Source organism: Lepus europaeus, chromosome 10 (genome assembly GCF_033115175.1).
Source record: "Lepus europaeus isolate LE1 chromosome 10, mLepTim1.pri, whole genome shotgun sequence".
NCBI lineage: Eukaryota > Metazoa > Chordata > Mammalia > Lagomorpha > Leporidae > Lepus > Lepus europaeus.
In genome coordinates, this window is record NC_084836.1 from 4411392 (window position 1) to 4428492 (window position 17101).

Sequence of the window (17101 nt, forward strand, 5' to 3'; positions counted from 1 at the left end):
GCTAGCGTTGCAGCCAGTCCCCGGCCGACACTGCTGGCCGCTGAGCCCGCTGCCCTGCACACCCTGGGCGCCTAGCTGGCCCAGCCCACAGCCACGGCTTGCTCCGGCCCTCGGCGCTGGAGCTGGGCTGATGGCGCCATCCTGATCCTCCAAGCCCGGGGACCGCCCAGCCACTGGACGAGCACAGGCGTTGCCCACAGACAAGTCCCTAACAGCGTCCATCGGCTCCCTCCGTGTAAACCAGCTCGCCTGCCAGGGTCGCCACCTCTGCCTGGAGCAGCTCTGTCCACCAGGCCCCAGGCTGCTGCCCCACGGAGCTTGCAACCGACACCTCCCACTATCCTGGGAGCCCAGGGCAGCCCTTTGGCCCCACAGGGTCTGCTGGGTCCGGGCCCCCCACGTCCTCACTCGCACGCGGCAGCCTTCTGCTGGGGAGCCTGCTGCCAGCCCGCGCCATGGCCACAGTCACATGACCATGTGGCCACACTCCCAACCCAAATCGGATCCTTGGACATCTGCCCACAGTAACACCATGGCAGCGGAGGCCCCCCTCCCGAGGGCCTGCCAAGTGCCACGTGCTGTGCCACAGGCTTCTACAAGCAACCCAGAAGACCGGCAGAAGCACGGAGAGCGCCCAGGCGTTCCTAGGATGCTGCATGAGGTCCCACAGGAGGAGAGGGGCGCCCACCTGGCACACATGCCCGCAGCCCGGCCGCTCACCTGGAGACAGGCAGCAGACACGAGGTCAAGCGGGCAAACATCTGGGACACCAGCCACTGCAGCCACTGGACGTCGTCGGGGAGGTCGGGGAGCCACAGCACCAGTCTGCAGAATACCCCAACACCACCACATGTGCTTGTGCGCCTACACACTCACCACGCAGGTGCACATGTCCACACACGTGAGCTCGGCGTGTCAGCACGAGGGAGCCCAGCAAACGTGAACACGGCGTGGCCGTCACAGCAGGGACACTGCCAGGGTCGCCCCGGTCACCCCGAATCCTGCACGGACGCGCTCCCAGGAGGTGGACACTGCCAGTTTGGGTGAGCCGAGAGTAACAGCTCACAGAAGACGAAGCCAGAGGTGAAGAGGCAACGAGAGATGGAGAAGCAGGAGAGAGGGAGAGAGACAGGAACCACCCCAAGAGGTCAAACACCTCACGAGGGCCCCGAGAGCCGAGAGCCGGAGAAGGAGCCACCTGGAGGCCACGCCCCAGGGCTGGCGAGCGAGTGGAAGGGACTCGTGCCCAGGCCTGGCCGTGTCCGGTCCAGGTCCCACGGCATCTGCAGAGAAAGCAGAATGCGGCTGGCGCCGGAGCCCGGTGCACAACCCAGGACGGAGCCGCGTCTCCACGCCCTGGGAAAGAGCGACGTGCCCCCTGCAGGCCACCGCAGCCACGCCACAGCCGGACGCCGTGTGGACAGGCCCACGGCCCGGCGCTCACACAGCCACCCTGTGCACGTCCCCGGGAAGCCACTCGAGACCCCGCTCCAGAAATGAGCCGAGAAGCAGGAAGGTGTGAGGCCCAAGAAAGACGAGAGCAGACAGGACCCACCCTGACGGAGCAGCACAGAGACCCCAGGCGGGGTCGGGGCCAGGACCTCCCGAGGATCCCGTGGGTCAGTGCGTGCTCCCTGCAGGGGCCCCAGAGCCCGAATCCAGTCCCCTCCCTGACAAACACGGAACCTGGCCTCGAGCCGCCATGTCCCAAGGGCTCTGTGGCACCTGGGCGCCTGTGCCTCCTCGTGCCGCCAGACTGCTTGGTTCCACTTCCCCGACCCCCATTGCCGGCTTCTCTTGGCTCTGGTCTTGTGTATGGTCAGATCAGGACAATGCCGTTTCTCACCAAGTGCCTCCCGTTTCTCAGTACCCACCAGGGCGTCCTAACCACAAATCACACCCAAGACCACTGCAGCTCAGAGAGGTCAGGTCACTCGCCTGAGGTCGCACAGCTTAGAAACTGCAGGCCCACTCTGCCTCCTGCCGGCTGACAGTGGTCTTAAAGAACCAAGCTGGAACCAGAGAGGGACTGCCCCACACTCTACCACGTTCGTGTGCTCAGAAAGACAGACCGGCTCCAGGGGCAGCAAGGACCCCACTTCCGGGCCGCCCAGCTACTCAGCTCCGTGGCCCCAGAGCCGGACCCCACCTCTCCAGGCCTCCGTCTCCCCAGTACCCAAGGCCAGCACCAGCTCCTAAGTCCCCAGGGGTTCCGGAGCTCCCACGGCCTCACAGATACAGGACAGCAGAGCAACTTCCGGGCCACTGCCTGGGGGCTGAGCTGCACCCGGCGGTGTGAGGCGCCCCCACTACCCTCCCTCCGCCAAGGGCCTGGAACCCGCGTGCCGAGCCCGGGAGGAGGAGGCACGCGGCGGGACGCTCACCCCCGCACGGCGGCGATGGCGGACTCCACGGGCAGGGTGCAGGGCAGCATCACGTAGGACACGACCCTGACGGGCAGCAGGTTGCAGATCTTGCTCAGGTACCCACCTCTGTCTTTAATCGTTTCGTTCAGAACTGAAAGAGACAACATGGAGACAGCCCTCCCACCTGCACCAAGAACCGATCCCTTCACCCCAGCCCCACCTGGGACTCTGCAGCTGCTGCCCCTCCACCGGGTCCCGCCCCCTCTCTGGTCCCGCCCCTCTTCCTGGTCCTGCCCCTCTTCCTGGGCCCGCCCCTCTCCCTGGTCCCGCCCCTCTACCTGGTCCTGCCCCCTCTTCCTGTTCCAGCCCCTCTTTCTGGTCCTGCCCCTCTTCCTGGGCCCGCCCCTCTTCCTGGGCCCGCCCCTCTTCATGGTCCTGCCCCTCCCTGGTCCCGCCCCCTCTTCCTGGTCCCGCCCCTCTTCCTGGTCCCGCCCCCTCCCTGGGGTCTCCAATCACATCGGCCTGGGCAGCTGCAGCACATGGGGCATCCATAGCTCAAGGTCAAGGACCTGTGTCTGGTCCACCTTTGAATTTCTACAACTCAGACTCTGGTCTGTGGCTGTCGGGCTGTCCGACGCCGTCCCCCGCCAGCTGGACAGCTTGCCAACGGCAGTCACTTTCCAGTCCTGAGGCGGGAGGCACTGCGGGTGGCCACACCTCCCGTGTCCTCAGGGGGTGGGGGGACAAGGACCTCTCTGGGGCCTGGAGGAGGAGGACACTGACCCAATCAGCGCAGTCCCCACCTGCTGACATCATCACCACAGAGGGGCGGGGCTTGACCACGGGAATTTTGGGTCCACTCATCAGTGGACGGCACAGTAGAATACTGCACCACTCGAGACACGGGGGTGGGGGGACGGGGAAGGAGGCCTGGGGACAGGCGGGCAGGTGAAGCCAGCAGGCATGGCCTGAGTCCCCGAGGCAGGACCCCGGACCCCGCACAAAACCACAACCACCCAGGGAAGCAGAGCGGGAAAGGCGGGGGAGGGGCCCATGGGCAGGATGCCGGGGGCGGGGGGGGGGGGGGCTCACTGCAGTCTGCACACCTTGGTCAGGACCCTGCAGGGAGGGAGGCCTGGCAGGGAGAAGGGGTGGGTGCGAGGGGGAGGCTGCCCCGGGCCGTGTGGGTGGGAGCCGGTGTCCCCGACCGCCCCCTCCCGGGCCAGCTGGCACCTGCGGTGAGCCTGGGCGACATGGTCTGCAGCACGCCGTCGTCCCAGGGCAGGATGCTGGCACGCAGGTGCTCCAGCAGCTCGTCCCCCTCGGGCCCGGGGGACGGCTCCCGGCTGGTGCCCTCCCCGTGCGGCGCGTGGGCCTCCGGTGCCGGCTCTGTGGGGAGCAGGCTCAGACAACGCTGGGGCCTGCTACAGATGCCTGCGGGGGACACAGACACAGCCCGTCACGCGGAGGGGGGAAGCAGGGGTCAGCGCGTCTCCCTCCGCCCCCAGCAACGCGGTGGCCAGCACCGGGGGACACCGCAGGCCGTCACTGTCTCTACAGCAGCCCGGGCAGCAGGGGCCTCGCCCGAAGCCACGCAGCTGTGAGCTGAGCTCCTGGCTCCATCTCTCGCCAGCTGTGTGCGCCCCACCTCCACATCTGGGTTCCGAGGTTGGAAGGCAAAGAGGAGAGTTAACCAAGAACAGCTGAACCAGTGGTCAAGCCTGAGCCAGGCGCCTCACGGCAGGCCCGGAGGCAGCCCAGCCGCGGCCACCACGGCCATCATCGGCGCTGTTCAGCGGAAGATTCAGAAGCAGAGAGGGTTAGAGATTTGCCTGAAGTCACACAGCTGGGCCTTGGCAGAGCCAGGATTGGAATCTAGGACTGATGTCAACGGGGCTGGCGTTGGGCCACAGCAGGTTCAGCTGCAGCCTGTGACGCCGGCATCCCACGTGGGCGCCGGTTGCGTCCCAGCCGCTCCACTTCTGATCCAGCTCCCTGCTGATGTGCCTAGGAAAGCAGTGGAGGACGGCCCAGAGCTTGGGCCCCTGCACCCACGTGGGAGACCTGGAAGAAGCTCCTGGCTCCTGGCTTCAGCCTGGCCCAGTCTTGGCTGTGTGGTCATCTGGGGAGTGATCCAGCGAATGGAGGATCTCTCTCTCCCTCTCTCTCTCCCTCTCTCTCTCTCTCTCTCCGTCTTTCCTTCTGTCTGTAACTCCGCCTTTCAAATAAACAATAAAATATTTTCTTCCCAGTGAGTCAAGGAGACCACACGGCCGTGTCTCACAGGACTCGCCTGCCGGGCTGTGGCACGGGCACCTCCGCGGTACCGGGCTCAGCCCTGGCTTCCGGCCTCGGCTCAGAAAGCCCAGGGACACTGCTCGAGGCCAGCACCTCGGCCGTCACACTTCTGCTCCCCCCGGACCTCTCCGAGCCTCTGGCAGACCCAGGCTGTCCCCAGGGAGACACGGTTTCCCCCAGGTACATCCGACGGCAGCACGGCAGCTGTCCGGCCAGACCCACCCCAGCTGACGGCCTGGCCCCGGCCCCAGCTGCTGAGCCGGAGCTGGGCCTTCATCATGAGTCTTCCTCTTCCCACATCCTGCATCGGTCATTGGGTCCCTTCTTCTTCTTTTTTTTTTTTTTTTTAAGACTTATTTTATTTACTTGGAAGTCCGAATGAGAGAGATAGAACCTTCCATCTGCTTGTTCACTCCCCAAATGGCCACAGTGGCTAGGGCAGGGTCAAGCCAAACCCAGGAGCTCTATCTGGGTCTCCACCATGGGTGCAGGAGCCCAAGGACTTGGCACTTTTTTTTTTTTTTTTGACAGGCAGAGTGGATAGTGAGATAGAGAGAGAGAGAGAAAGGTCTTCCTTTTTACCGTTGGTTCACCCTCCAATGGCTGCTGCGGCCGGCGCACTGCGGCCGGCACATCGTGCCGATCCGAAGCCAGGAGCCAGGTGCTTCTCCTGGTCTCCCATGCGGGTGCAGGGCCCAAGGACTTGGGCCATTCTCCACTGCCTTCCCGGGCCATAGCAGAGAGCTGGCCTGGAAGAGGGGCAACTGGGACAGAATCCAGTGCCCCAACCGGGACTAGAACCCGGTGTGCCTGTGCCGCAAGGCAGAGGATTAGCCTGTTGAGCCACGGCGCCAGCCATTTCAGCCACGGCACCGGCTGGCACATCTGCTGCTTTCCCGGGCCATTAGCAGGGAGCTGGGTCAGAAGTGGAGCAGCTGGGACTAGAACCGGTACCAGATGGGATGCCGGAAGTGCAGCCGCCGGCGGCTTCACCCACTGTGCCACAGCGCCGGCCCCCTGGGGCCCTTCTAATCGTTTCCTCCTCACTCCCTGGCCGCCTCCCGGGCCTCCTGGCTGCCGGTCTCACCGTCTGCTCTGCCGCTGCAGGGCCACCCAAGCTCTCTGCTCACCCCCACGCCTGCTCCAGGACCCTCAGTGGCTCCCTACCCCCACCACATCCAAAGGCCCGGCTGCCCCTCCGTTCCCCTGGCCACTGACCCTGCCCGCTCTTCTCCATCCAGCTTGGTGCCCCCACCCCAGGCCAGCTCCACAGGGCTGCACCGTGGCCTCTCTGTGGCCTGCAGGCCACACCTCCAAGGGCCCCGGGCCTGGCGCCTGGCATGCATTCGCACCCTCCAAGCTCTACTTCCCCAGGCCTGGGTGAGCCCCGGGACGTCACATAAGCGTGCCCCCTGCCCTTACTTCCGCTCGCTGCTCCCCCAAGACCGGCAAGGGCCGCGTTCCGGGCTCACTGCAGCGTCCCAGCACACAGCCATTTGTGTAGCACCCAGAATGGCGGAAGGGACCCCTTCTGAGTAGAGAAGTGTGCACTGTCCTTCTAAACGCACTGTCTCCTTGGCCTTGGCCACGGCTCGTTCGGAGGATCCACACGCGGGCTTACGAGCTCCAACACGTCCACTATTCGGTTCATCTGAACACTTCTGCGGCCCGAGGCCCATGGCCCCGGGCCAGGACGTGAAGCCAGGAACCGGCCTGGCAAGCACAGACCAGTGCAGCCAGCGTGGCCTGCACCGGTGGGAGACAGCCACTCTGCACAGGCTGCCAGGAGGCACACATAGCTCCCGTTCTTCACAAAGCTACCCCCCGGCTCGGGGACCCGCAGGCCCAGACGTACCGTTCTCTTCCAGGAACCTGAACGCGTCCAGGTACCCGCGAACGCATATCTCTCCCAGCACCTGCAAGCAAACCAGCAGCAGCGGTCACGAAGCCGCCACCCCGACGCCTCTGCTCCCACAGACGCAGCTCAACAACCCCGGCTCCCAGCGTGCCCGAGCCTGGCACAGCTCCTGGAGGCTGAGCCGAAGGCGCCGCGCCCGGGAGCTTCCCTGGGGACAAGGCTGCAGCGTCACCGCCCACGGGGACACAGCAGGCACCCCAGCTCCACCATGGCGCTTGTTTCTCTGGGCTTCCGCGGTCCTGGCTTGAGCCTGCACCCTAGCAAAGGTCAAGGCCATTGGCGCTGTCATTGGGCCACCATGGCTGCCTCCTCTCTCCAGCTGTGCGCGTGCCCGCAGGACGCCCGGCCTGGACCTTTCTCCCAGAGCTCGGGCTGTGGGTGTGCACCGTGTGCTCCAGTGGGAAGGCGTTTGTGTGAGTCCCCGTCTCTCCCCGGGGCTCCGTCAGCAGGGAGGCCACCACTGCCAAGCTTTGCTCAGGGCGCTCCATCCACGGCCAGGTCTGCTCTGTCGGTCTGTGGGGCGAGCAGCTGGAGCTCCAGGCAGCCTGGTGGTCGGAGGGCCCCTCCCCCGCCGCCCACTCACCTTGGTGTCCGGGGGGAAGATTGCTTGGGTTATGAGGTAGACGTTGCCCAGGCAGAGGCGCAGGCTGAGGTTGGTGACGTTCACGTGCAGGAAGTTGGTGGACTTGACTTTGGGACAGATGTCATGCTCCCCGTAGAAGGGGGACACCGTGATGGTCGTCCTGGCGTCGATGGAGGGGACGTTGTCACTCACCCCTCCGTCCACGTATCGCTTAAGGAAGGGAAAACAGGGCGGCACTGCCTGGAGGAAGCCCGGGGCCGGCAGCCACGGCAGGACACCTGCTCTGAAGTCAGTCTTGCAACACTTCCCTCCTGGGGCGTGCCTGGGTCAGGCCAGGCTCTGCGCTGGTAGCCAGGGTTGCTGGGTACTGCTGCACAGGGCGTGCACTGCGTAAGAGGGCCTGGCCACGAGGCACCGCAGACTGAAGTCCAGCCTGTGTCTGACGGCCAGGGGGGTGCCCGTGGGTGTGTTCGTGCAAGGTGACGAAGGGACCAGGTCTGTGCCCACAGACAGCGTGATGTGGACAGAGACGGCCCTGGGGTCAAATCCAGACCCTGCCCCCGTTGCTGCTTGGGGACCTGGGGTAAGATATTTATCCTGTGAGCCAGTTTCCTTCAACTCCTTGCAAATGAGCACCTTGAGGGACTAAGTCAGAGTTACAGAGAGAGAGAGAGAGAGAGATTCTTCCATCCACTGGTTTCCTCCCCAAGTGGCTGCAACAGCCGGAGCTGGGCCAGGTCGAAGCCAGGAGCAAGGAGCTTCTTCCCGGTGTCCCACTCGGGTGCAGGGGCCCAAGCACTTGGGCCATCTTCCACTGCTTTCCCAGGCCATAGCAGAGTGCTGGATTAGAAGTGGAGCAGCTGGGACTCGAACTGATGCCCATATGGGATGCCGGCACTGCAGGCAGCGGCTTTACCCGCTATGCCACAGCGCCAATCCCCTTTAAGGGACTTTTGAGATGGAAACAAAACAATGAACATGGCACCTAGCGCTGTGGCATAGCGGGTTAAGACACTGCCTGTGACACCAGCATCCCACAGGGGCACCGGTCTGAGTGCCTGCTGCTCCACTTCCGATCCAGCTCCCTGCTAATGGCCTGGGAAAGCAGCGGAGGACGCCCAAGTGCCTGTACCCCTGCACCCACGTGGGAGGCTCAGATAAAGCTCCTGGCTCCTGGCTTTGGCCTGGCTCAGCGCTGGCCATTGCAACTATTTAGGGAATGAACCAGCAGAGGGAAGCTCGCTCTCTCTGCCCACCTGGAACTCTGCCTTTCAAATAAATAAATAAATCTTAGAGCGAGAGCCAGAGGTGTGCAAAGCGGCCCAGCTCTCACCAGTACGGCGGACATGCAGGTCTCGAATTGCCTGGGGCGACCACAGACCGCTGAGGCCTCCTCTGTAGACAGGGCTGGCAGCGTGCCTGGCAGAGCGGCTCTGGGCAACCGAGGCATTGCACGCGAGGCCGGTGCTGCTGCGTCCCGCAAACCACGAAGGCCTCTGTGCTGTCCTCCCGCCCCAAGCCACGGGCAGCTCACGCCATGGCAACTCTCGCCACAGCAGCTCGGCACCGCGACCGGCAGGGGCACAGGGATCTTTGGGCTGTGGGACGTGGAGCAGGCTCCCTCACCTCCTTCCACCAGATGCCGGGGCACGCCCTCGGGGACCCCCCCATCTTGTCCCGGCGAGCCCTGGGCAGAGCCAGCACCTCGTGCCTCAGTTCCACGCCCCTGCCCTTGCCACCCCAGCACAGCTTGGCGGGCACACGGATCTGCTGATGCGGCCAAATCCCAGCGCTATGTGGCCACACCACGGCTACAGAGGACCCAGCAGGACCCAGCAGGGACTGAGACCCTGAGCCAGGAGAAAAGCCAGAATCGGCCCGGGTCGTGAGACTCACAGGTCCCTCCGGTGGGTGCCGGGGAAGATACGACGCGCACAGGATGCCACAGGCAGGCCGGGGGCAGGGGACAATGTCCGAATCCCAAACATGCTAGAGCCACTCACGGCCGGACCCGCGATGGGTCCTGTGGACCCCCACACTGTCCTGCAGTGAGCTAAGACACACCCACCTGGAGTGGGCAGCAGCGGGTGGCTGGAGCCCCAATTCCCAGAGCAACCTGTCTCCACTCCCCCGGCAGGCACAGGGCGACTAAGCCCCTCTCCCTGTCTCCCTTCCCCCGGCAGGCACAGGGCGACTAAGCCCCTCTCCCTGTCTCCCTTCCCCCGGCAGGCACAGGGTGACTAAGCCCCTCTCCCTGTCTCCATTCCCCTCACAGGCACAGGGTGACTAAGCCCCTCTCCCTGTCTCCCTTCCCCCGGCAGGCACAGGGCGACTAAGCCCCTCTCCCTGACTCCATTCCCCCGGCAGGCACAAGGCAACTAAGCCCATTTCCCTCCCATGGAGAGGACTCAGGGAGGCGAGGTGGAGCGGGACCTGGCTCCTAACAGGTGTCTCCCCACAACTGTGCCCTCCGCACCTGACCCTGCCTATGCCACCTGCCTATGCCTACGCTGCTGCTGCTCTCACGAGTTCCAGAACAGCCCTAAGAGGCTAGAACCTCGGAGCCCAGACCCGCTGGTGTCGGGCCAGCCTTGCAGCTTGGTGGCAGGAGCCGGCGAGGGTGCTCGGGAAAGGCAGGACACGCCCTACCTCCCCTGAGAACAGCCCGGTCTCTCGAGGGGCAGACTGGGAGGTGCTCCTGGGTGATTCAGGGCAGACCGAGCGAGCCGGCCGCTTCACCTGCCGACAGCGAGCTCCCGAACTGCCCAGGGGTAAACCTGGCTGTCCAGGCAGCCGGGAGTGGGCCCAGCTGAGGAGTCTCTGTCTGAAAGGCCGAGCGGCACCAGGCGTGCGGCGTGGGGCGTGGGGCTGGGTGCCGCGGCCGAGTGAGTGCAAGGAGAGCGACCCCCCCCAGCCCAGCTGCCACACCTACCTCGCCCCTGAAGGCAGGAGGGATGAGGCCAGAGTAGAAGGGGATGAAGCAGGAACAAAGCAGGGCCTGCGAAGACCCAAGGCTGTGAGGCCGGGGCCGGACGCGCTCCCTCCCCTGGGCCTCCGCGCCCCTGCTCACAGGACAAGCCCCCCAGTGCCCACTGAGCGGGGAACCAACGCGGCGCCACTACTTCAGGTCCTTCCTGTCTGCAAGGGGTCTTCAACAAATTCAGAAAAATCCGAGGCAGAAGAAAACCGCCCATGGACCCCCGCGAACCTCAACTCTGTCCCTGCTCCCATGGGACCGCGCGGGGTCCCTGCAAACAGGACCCAGAGGGGTCCACTCGCGGCCACAAGGGAGAGCTTGGTGCTTCTCCCCACCTCACGTTCCCTGGAATCTCTGTGGGGCTGGTGGGCCACAGACACACAGACAGACAGAAAGACACACAGACACACACAGAGACACACACACTGAGACACACACAGACACACACAGACATATAGACATACACAGAGACAGACAAACACAGAGACACACACAGACACAGACATATAGAAACATACAGACAGACACACACACACAGAGACAGAAACACAGACACACACAGAAGCACACATAGAAACACACACAGAAGCACACATACAGACACACACACACACACACCCTCCTCTGCGAGGTCTGAGAGTCTAAGCCTCTAAAAGCTCCTAGGACCACACTGCTGCAGCTGGGGATGGACAGGTACCAGCTATTGAGAAGAACCTTCCAGAAACAAGACGAGACAGAGCCCGAAGCCGGCTGCGGAGCCGCGGGCCCTGCTCACCAGGTGGCTGCCTCCCACGGACCAGTGCTCAGTAAGATGGCGTCATGGTGCCAGACGCCCCATGGGGACACCAGCCACGTGACAGCCCAGAGCCGCTGCTCGTGCTACACTGAGAACAGAGGAGAACGAGACCCCGAGAAGCGACCTGGTCCCGGAGCACGGAGGGTGCAGAGGGGAGGGACACACAGGGTCAGACGTGGGAGCCAGCGCTGGAGGGAGCGTGGGGTTATTTGTAGAACCGCCCTGGGACCAGATCTCTGAGCGCACAGAGCTGCGCGTCCCCGGGGCTTCCCGTCAACGCCCGGACAGGCGGGCTACTCACGTCCACAACCTCCTCCTTGGAGTGGAAGTCGGACACCAGCACGTTCTCCCCGTCCGACACCCTGGTGAGCGAGATGCTCACTCTGCCCGAGACTATCTGGTGCACGTTGGCCGGCAGGTAGAGCTGGAGTTGGTTTCGGATGTACCTGCCCAGGTTGAAGGATGGATGCAGGATACCAATGTTCCGGCGCCTGGCCTCCCGGACCAGGTCCATGAGGACCTGCAGAATCTTGTCTGCGGGCGGGAGAGGAAGAGAGGTACTGCAGGGGGCTCGGAGCCCCGCCACAGCCAGGCAGCTGCCGACGCTCTACTGGACCTGTGCCGACCTGCTCACCGTATGTGGCCACCGAGTCCCTGACAGGTGGCTGGTCTGAATGAAGACGTGTGAAATACGGGGCTGGCATTGCAGGGCGGTGGGGGAAGCCACCAGGGCGCCGGCATCCCATGTTAGCGCCGGTTCGAGTCCCACCTGCCCCACTTCTGATCCAGCTCCCTCCAAATGTGCCTGGGAGAGCAGTGGAAAATGGTCCAAGCACTTAGAACCCGCCACCCATGTGGGAGACTGGGATGGAGCTCCAGGTACCAGCTTCAGCCTGGCCCAAGTCCATCCATTGTGGCCATTTGGGGAGTGAACCAGTGGATAGAAGATCTCTCTCTCTCTCTTCTCTCTCCCTCCCTCCACCTATTTAACTCTGCCTTTCAAATAATTAAATAAATCTTTACAAAGAAAAGAATCAGCAGAAGAAGCCCCTGAGACTTCTCATTTAAAAAAAATAAATAAAAGACCTGGCTGGCATTGTGGCATAGTGAGTAAAGGCACTGCCTACAATCAATGCTCTCATCCCATATGGGCACCGGTTCAAGTCCCAGCCACTCCACCACCAATCCAGCTCCCTGCTAATGGCCTGAGAAAAGCAGCAGAAGATGGTCCAAGTGCTTGGGCTCCTGCCACCACCTTGGGCTGCTGAGAGACCTGGGAGAAGCTCCTGGCTTCTGGCTTTGGCCTGGCCCATCCCTGCCTCTGCAGACATTTGGGGAGCGAACCAGTGGATGGAAGACCTCTTTTTCTCTGTCTCCCTCTCTGTGACTCTGACTTTCAAATAAATAAAGAAATCTTTTAAAAGTGGGAGATACATACCGGATTTCAAAGGCTCAATATGGATGAAATCTCTTGTTCATAATGGTTTATATTAGATCCATGCCAAAAGTGTAACATTTTGGATAGAGAGGGCTCAGTGAAATCAATTTCTCCTGCATCTTCCGGTGTGGGGAAATTAGTTACATGATGGTGCCCAAAGGAAGTAAGGTGGGCGGAATCAAAAGTTGTTTACCACTAAAATTAATTGGCTATGCAACATCAGGGGAGGTAACAAAACCAGTAACAAGTATATAGACATATGGCTACTCCTATAGAAATCCCCCCATAAAATGACCGTTTAAGTGATTGGTTGGTCCTTAGTCCTGCCCCAGTGACTGCAGTTTTGTGCTATAAAAGGTTCTGTTTCTCAGGAAGTAAATGAGTTCTTGCTAGACTTGGCTCCCCACTGCGTCTGATTGTCTCCGGGATTGGGAGGCTGGGGAACGGACGAGCGGCGCACTTACCTTTCCTCTGACTGTCCATCCTTGTACGGGTGGACTAAGACCCAGCAATCCGGGGACACAGAGGATCAGGTAAAATTCCGTGTGTAAGGGATTCGACCAAGGCAAGTCCTAGTAAATAACTCGTGCCCCTACGGAGCGTGACTAGGGGGCCGGCACCGACCCCCTGCGCCAGCCTGCTCCCCTCTGGCTGATCTGCACTGCCCTGGCGTGAAGGACCACCCCTCCCAGCCCAAGACCCCGCCAGCTACAAATCCTGGGACGCACACAGTCGGACAGACCCCGGTCCAACCTGATCCATCTAGGACTTGCTTCACGAGTCCCCACTGTTCCCCCCACCTCCGCTAAGCCTGGCCAGCACGGATGGACGCCTCTGTCCGTCTCTCCTGACACAGCAGCCTGGGCTCGGTACCTGGGAAACGCTGCTCATAGCTCCCTGGGAGGCAGAGGGCTCAAGCAGGACCTTGGGGTCCCAGACAAACAGGGGCTGACAAAGGGCATTTTCTTTCCACGTGGGGACAGCTCCATGATGCCACCTGCCCGAGGCACTGCCCCTGGCTCAGAACCCACTAGCTGTGGCACACTGGCAACCCGGAGGGATGCCACACCCTCGGAGTTAGATCTTGGCAAGACACAAAGCCCCTGTGTCCCTCTGGCCAGCACTCCAAGGGACAAACGGATTCCACCCCACAGCATCTCACTTCCAGCGGCCCTGCACCAGGCTGTTAAAGGAGAGGGAAGACAGAGAGAGAGGAGATGAGGGCATGATGTCCAGGGGTCCACTCCAGCCCCCCAGAAAGTCTCCCCAACACTGGGGAGGGAAGGAGACACTTTCCCATCCCACCCCTATCTCCAGCGCTACGCCAAACCAGCTGGAGGACCCCAGGTCACCCCCGAGAGGCTACGCAGAGCCCAGAGGGGCAGTGGCTCCTGTCCCTGGGTCTCCTAGGTGGAACACGGGCCAGGGTCTCCCTGTACTCGGACCCCCAAAACCCCACCCTCCGCAAACAGGCTCTTGTGTAGCTCTGACCGTGGGTCGCCCAGGGCAAACCCGGAACCCCAGTCCCAGGAGGACACCCTTGGTGCCCGGGTGCTGGGGCAGAGGGCCCCGGGCTCCGGAAGCCTCCACGCCCGCCGGGTCCCCGTGGGCGCCCACGCCCAGCCGAGCAGCGCCTCGGGCGCGCGCTCTGCCCGCGAGCAGCCGGCCCTGGGGCGGGCCCCTGCAGGACGCACCCCGCAACCGCAGGGGACCCCGCACGCACCCAGCGGCATCCCGGAGAGGAAAGTGACACAGTGCAGCGCCCCGGCCGAGCAGCCCAGGAGCATGCGCGCGTCTCGGAGGAGGTTCGGGGCGTGCTCGCTCAGGCAGCGGGTCGCCCCGATGTGATAGAAGCCCATGAAGCCGCAGCCCGCGAAGGACAGGCTCCAGCCGCGCTCCGGGTCGTACATGGCGGCGCGGGGCTGCACGGGACGAAGATGAGACACCGCAGCGCCCCTCGCTCACTCCAGCTCTGAGCGGGCAACCGAGTGGCCGCTCAGCTAGCCCTGCGTGACGTCACTGGGCCCGCCCCCGCCGATGCAAATGAGCCGACGGGCTGCCCAATGGGCGGGCGGGATGCCTTCTCCCTCCCTTCCTCCGGGGGCGTGGCGAGAGGCGGGGCCCGCGCAGGCGAAGCCCGGGAGCGCCGCGGACCCGGGAGAGCGCGCCGCAACTCCCAGTGGCGCCGGCTGTTTACCTCTTTGCCCTCCAATCCCGGGCTGAGGTCGCAGTCGGTGCCCACCTAGGTCCTTCGCACAACCCCGACCCGTGCCCGTTTCCTCGTGCGGCGCGGGCAGCCGGGGCGGCGCGTCTTTGCCGGCTTTTCTTGCGTGATGCTTTTCAGTTCCGGCCGAGGGCGAGGGAGTTTTCCTGGAAGGGCCGGGACCTGAAGTTGTTCCCGTTTCAGAGTCTCATTTCCAAAAGGAAATGGCGAATGACAGGTGCTGGGGTGGCGACGGGGGGCCCCGGGGGACGGAGGCCTGCATGGCCGCAGGAGCCCTAGGGTGGTCCAGGCTGCTTCGACACAGTAACCCCCCACTGGGCGGCTTGAGCTCGCTGCTCACGGCGCTGGAGGCTGGAAGTCCCGGTCCCGGTGCTGCAGGTTCCCGGTGACACTGGTGAGGCTGCCTCACCCGTGGACCTCCGGGCCTCGTGTAAACGCGTCCTAGCCCCATGCACCAAGCTGCACGTCTTGTGCAACCTCCTTTGCCATCGCCCGCGGGGGTGGTGGGGATTTCAGCCTGTGAGTGGGGGCACCCGAGCTGCCAGGCCTCAGGCTGCCCTCCGTGGGTGCTTGGCGAGCACCGGGCACTGGCAGGGCATCTGCTCCGCAGCCGACACAGGCGGGTCAGACGTTCGCCCAGAGCTCTGCCGTGGAGGGCCGGGGTCAGCTGAGCCATCCTGCCCTCCTCCTTGCTGCCAGTGGACAGGGCAGCTCTCTCCTTTTCCCACCAGGCCCGCGTGGTCTCTGGAGCCAGGCCTCCCTCCCCTTCCCCGAATCCTCTGTAAATCCACCTGTGGAGTTGCTGTCGGGATCCTTACGCCACCTGGACAGGTCATGCCTGGAGCGTGGCCGCCTCAGGGCCTGCACACAGCCAGGCTGTCTCCTCTCCCCGCAGCTACTCCCAGGGCGGAAGCGCTCCAGGGCCAGCAAACACCTGGGCTACCGCCTCCCCACAGAGACACTTTGTCCAGTGACACCTGCCCAGCACAAGGAGGGGCCGGGCCCCAGGTCCCAGGGGCAGTCGGGAGAGCCGCAGCCAGACCAGGGTTCTGTTTGTCCCCACCGCGCTGGCCTTGCTGGGGTGCAGGGGGACATTGTCTACAGTCCCAGCACACACTCAGGGCCGGGGTCTCCAGCCTCCTGCTGGCCCCACCGCGTCAGATGGCCACTCCCAGCACTGACAGCAGGAGGGCTGGGCCCTGCGCAGAATTTGAGGCTGTGTTCAGCCCCCAGGTGAGTCACCCTGCCACCAGCCTCAGGTGGCTGCTGACTTGCACATGTGTAACCCTGATGTGGGCGTGGGTGTGGGCTGCAGGCGGGCGCTCCCAAACCATCAGAGACAAGGGGAGGAAGGGGCCGGGCAAGGGTCTCTTGGTCCAGCTCCCCACCCAGCATCCAGCGAGGCGGGCACCTGAAGGCACCACCAGGGCGGCCAGCTTTGGCCTCAGAAGCTCCAGGCGCCGAGGTAGCGCCCCTGGTCAGAGCTTCACTCCCTGCCAGCTCAGAGCTTCCATTTTCTCATCTGTATCAGGAGTGGGAGAGCAGCCACGTGAGGGTGGTCATGGGGGCAAATGCGGTGGGCGGGCAGCATCCCGCACCGGGCCTGGCCCACTCAACCTCTGCCAGGGTCCCCACCTCTGTCTGACACACGCTCTGTCTCTGGTGCCCGCGCTCCTGCGCATGGCCCTTTTGCAAGGAGGATCTGGCCCCACGGAGCCCGTGCCCTACACGGCAAACCTCTACCCTCGTGTACCGGCCAGGCCCTGGCTAAGTTCTCCTTGATCTCTCCGCTGTTCTCTGCCAGAAGCAGCGACTCTTTGCCCGTGGTGCCCTGCTGTCACCAGGCACGTCGGACCTTCGTTGCTCTGCTGAACGGGGAGGACTGGAAGCCGGGGCCCTTAGGAAAGGAGACAAAAACAAATGAAGGGGTGGGAGGGCGTGGAGGCGACTGAGCTCAGAAGGGAAGGGTCACTTGCAGGAGGGAGACGCACGCCCTTGCTGTGGCCCTGCCTCATCTCACCGGGGTGACGCAGCGTGGGACTGATTGGACGTGCGGGCTGGGGAAAATTTCCATATGCAGAGAGTCCCGTGGCTGTGCAATGTATTCACAGGTCTGGCCGTGAGCTGTGAAATAAGTTCCTCTGACAGCCCCTCTTCCCCAAGGTCTCCTAATAAAACCCTCGTGGCTCGGGCTGGGCAGACGCCCTCCCAGCCGCCTGTCTGGACTCGCCCCAGGGCCTGGCCCGACACGGGGTCCCTGCAGGAGGTGACTGTTTGGGAGTGGGAGGGGGCGGCGTGGGGCTCTAGGGAGGACACAGAGAGGCAAAAGGCAGGCAGGGCGAGTGTAGCCAAGGGTGGAGTGGTGGCCCCCGGCGCTGGGGCCCCGCCAAACCAGTGGGCAGACGCAGCAAGGAGTCCCCGGGATTCTGCTCTCCAGCGAGGGGGGGTTCCGGCACTGGCAGTCGTGGTGATGGAGGGAGAGTAAGGGGTGTGATGTGGCT

General features: G+C 63.6%; 1 protein-coding gene across 6 annotated transcripts in view; it reads right to left on the reverse strand.

Moving 5' to 3' along the window:
• LOC133768280 (1-acylglycerol-3-phosphate O-acyltransferase PNPLA3-like) overlaps positions 1 to 17101 on the reverse strand; it is a 32362-nt gene that overhangs the window by 3754 nt on the left and 11507 nt on the right. For 4 of the 6 annotated variants that reach the window (XM_062202717.1, XM_062202720.1, XM_062202716.1 and 1 more), the window contains 7 exons: positions 11240 to 11472; positions 10098 to 10163; positions 7166 to 7375; positions 6520 to 6580; positions 3600 to 3800; positions 2385 to 2517; positions 721 to 825 (listed from right to left, as the gene is read on the reverse strand). In XM_062202717.1, the coding sequence (XP_062058701.1) occupies positions 721 to 825; positions 2385 to 2517; positions 3600 to 3800; positions 6520 to 6580; positions 7166 to 7375; positions 10098 to 10163; positions 11240 to 11452 (989 nt within the window). In that variant the 5' untranslated portion in view covers positions 11453 to 11472. Of the gene's footprint in view, positions 1 to 17; positions 826 to 2384; positions 2518 to 3599; positions 3801 to 6519; positions 6581 to 7165; positions 7376 to 10097; positions 10164 to 11239; positions 11473 to 14099; positions 14292 to 17101 lie in introns of those variants that run through there. The other 2 variants (XM_062202722.1, XM_062202721.1) reach the window with 2 other exon arrangements.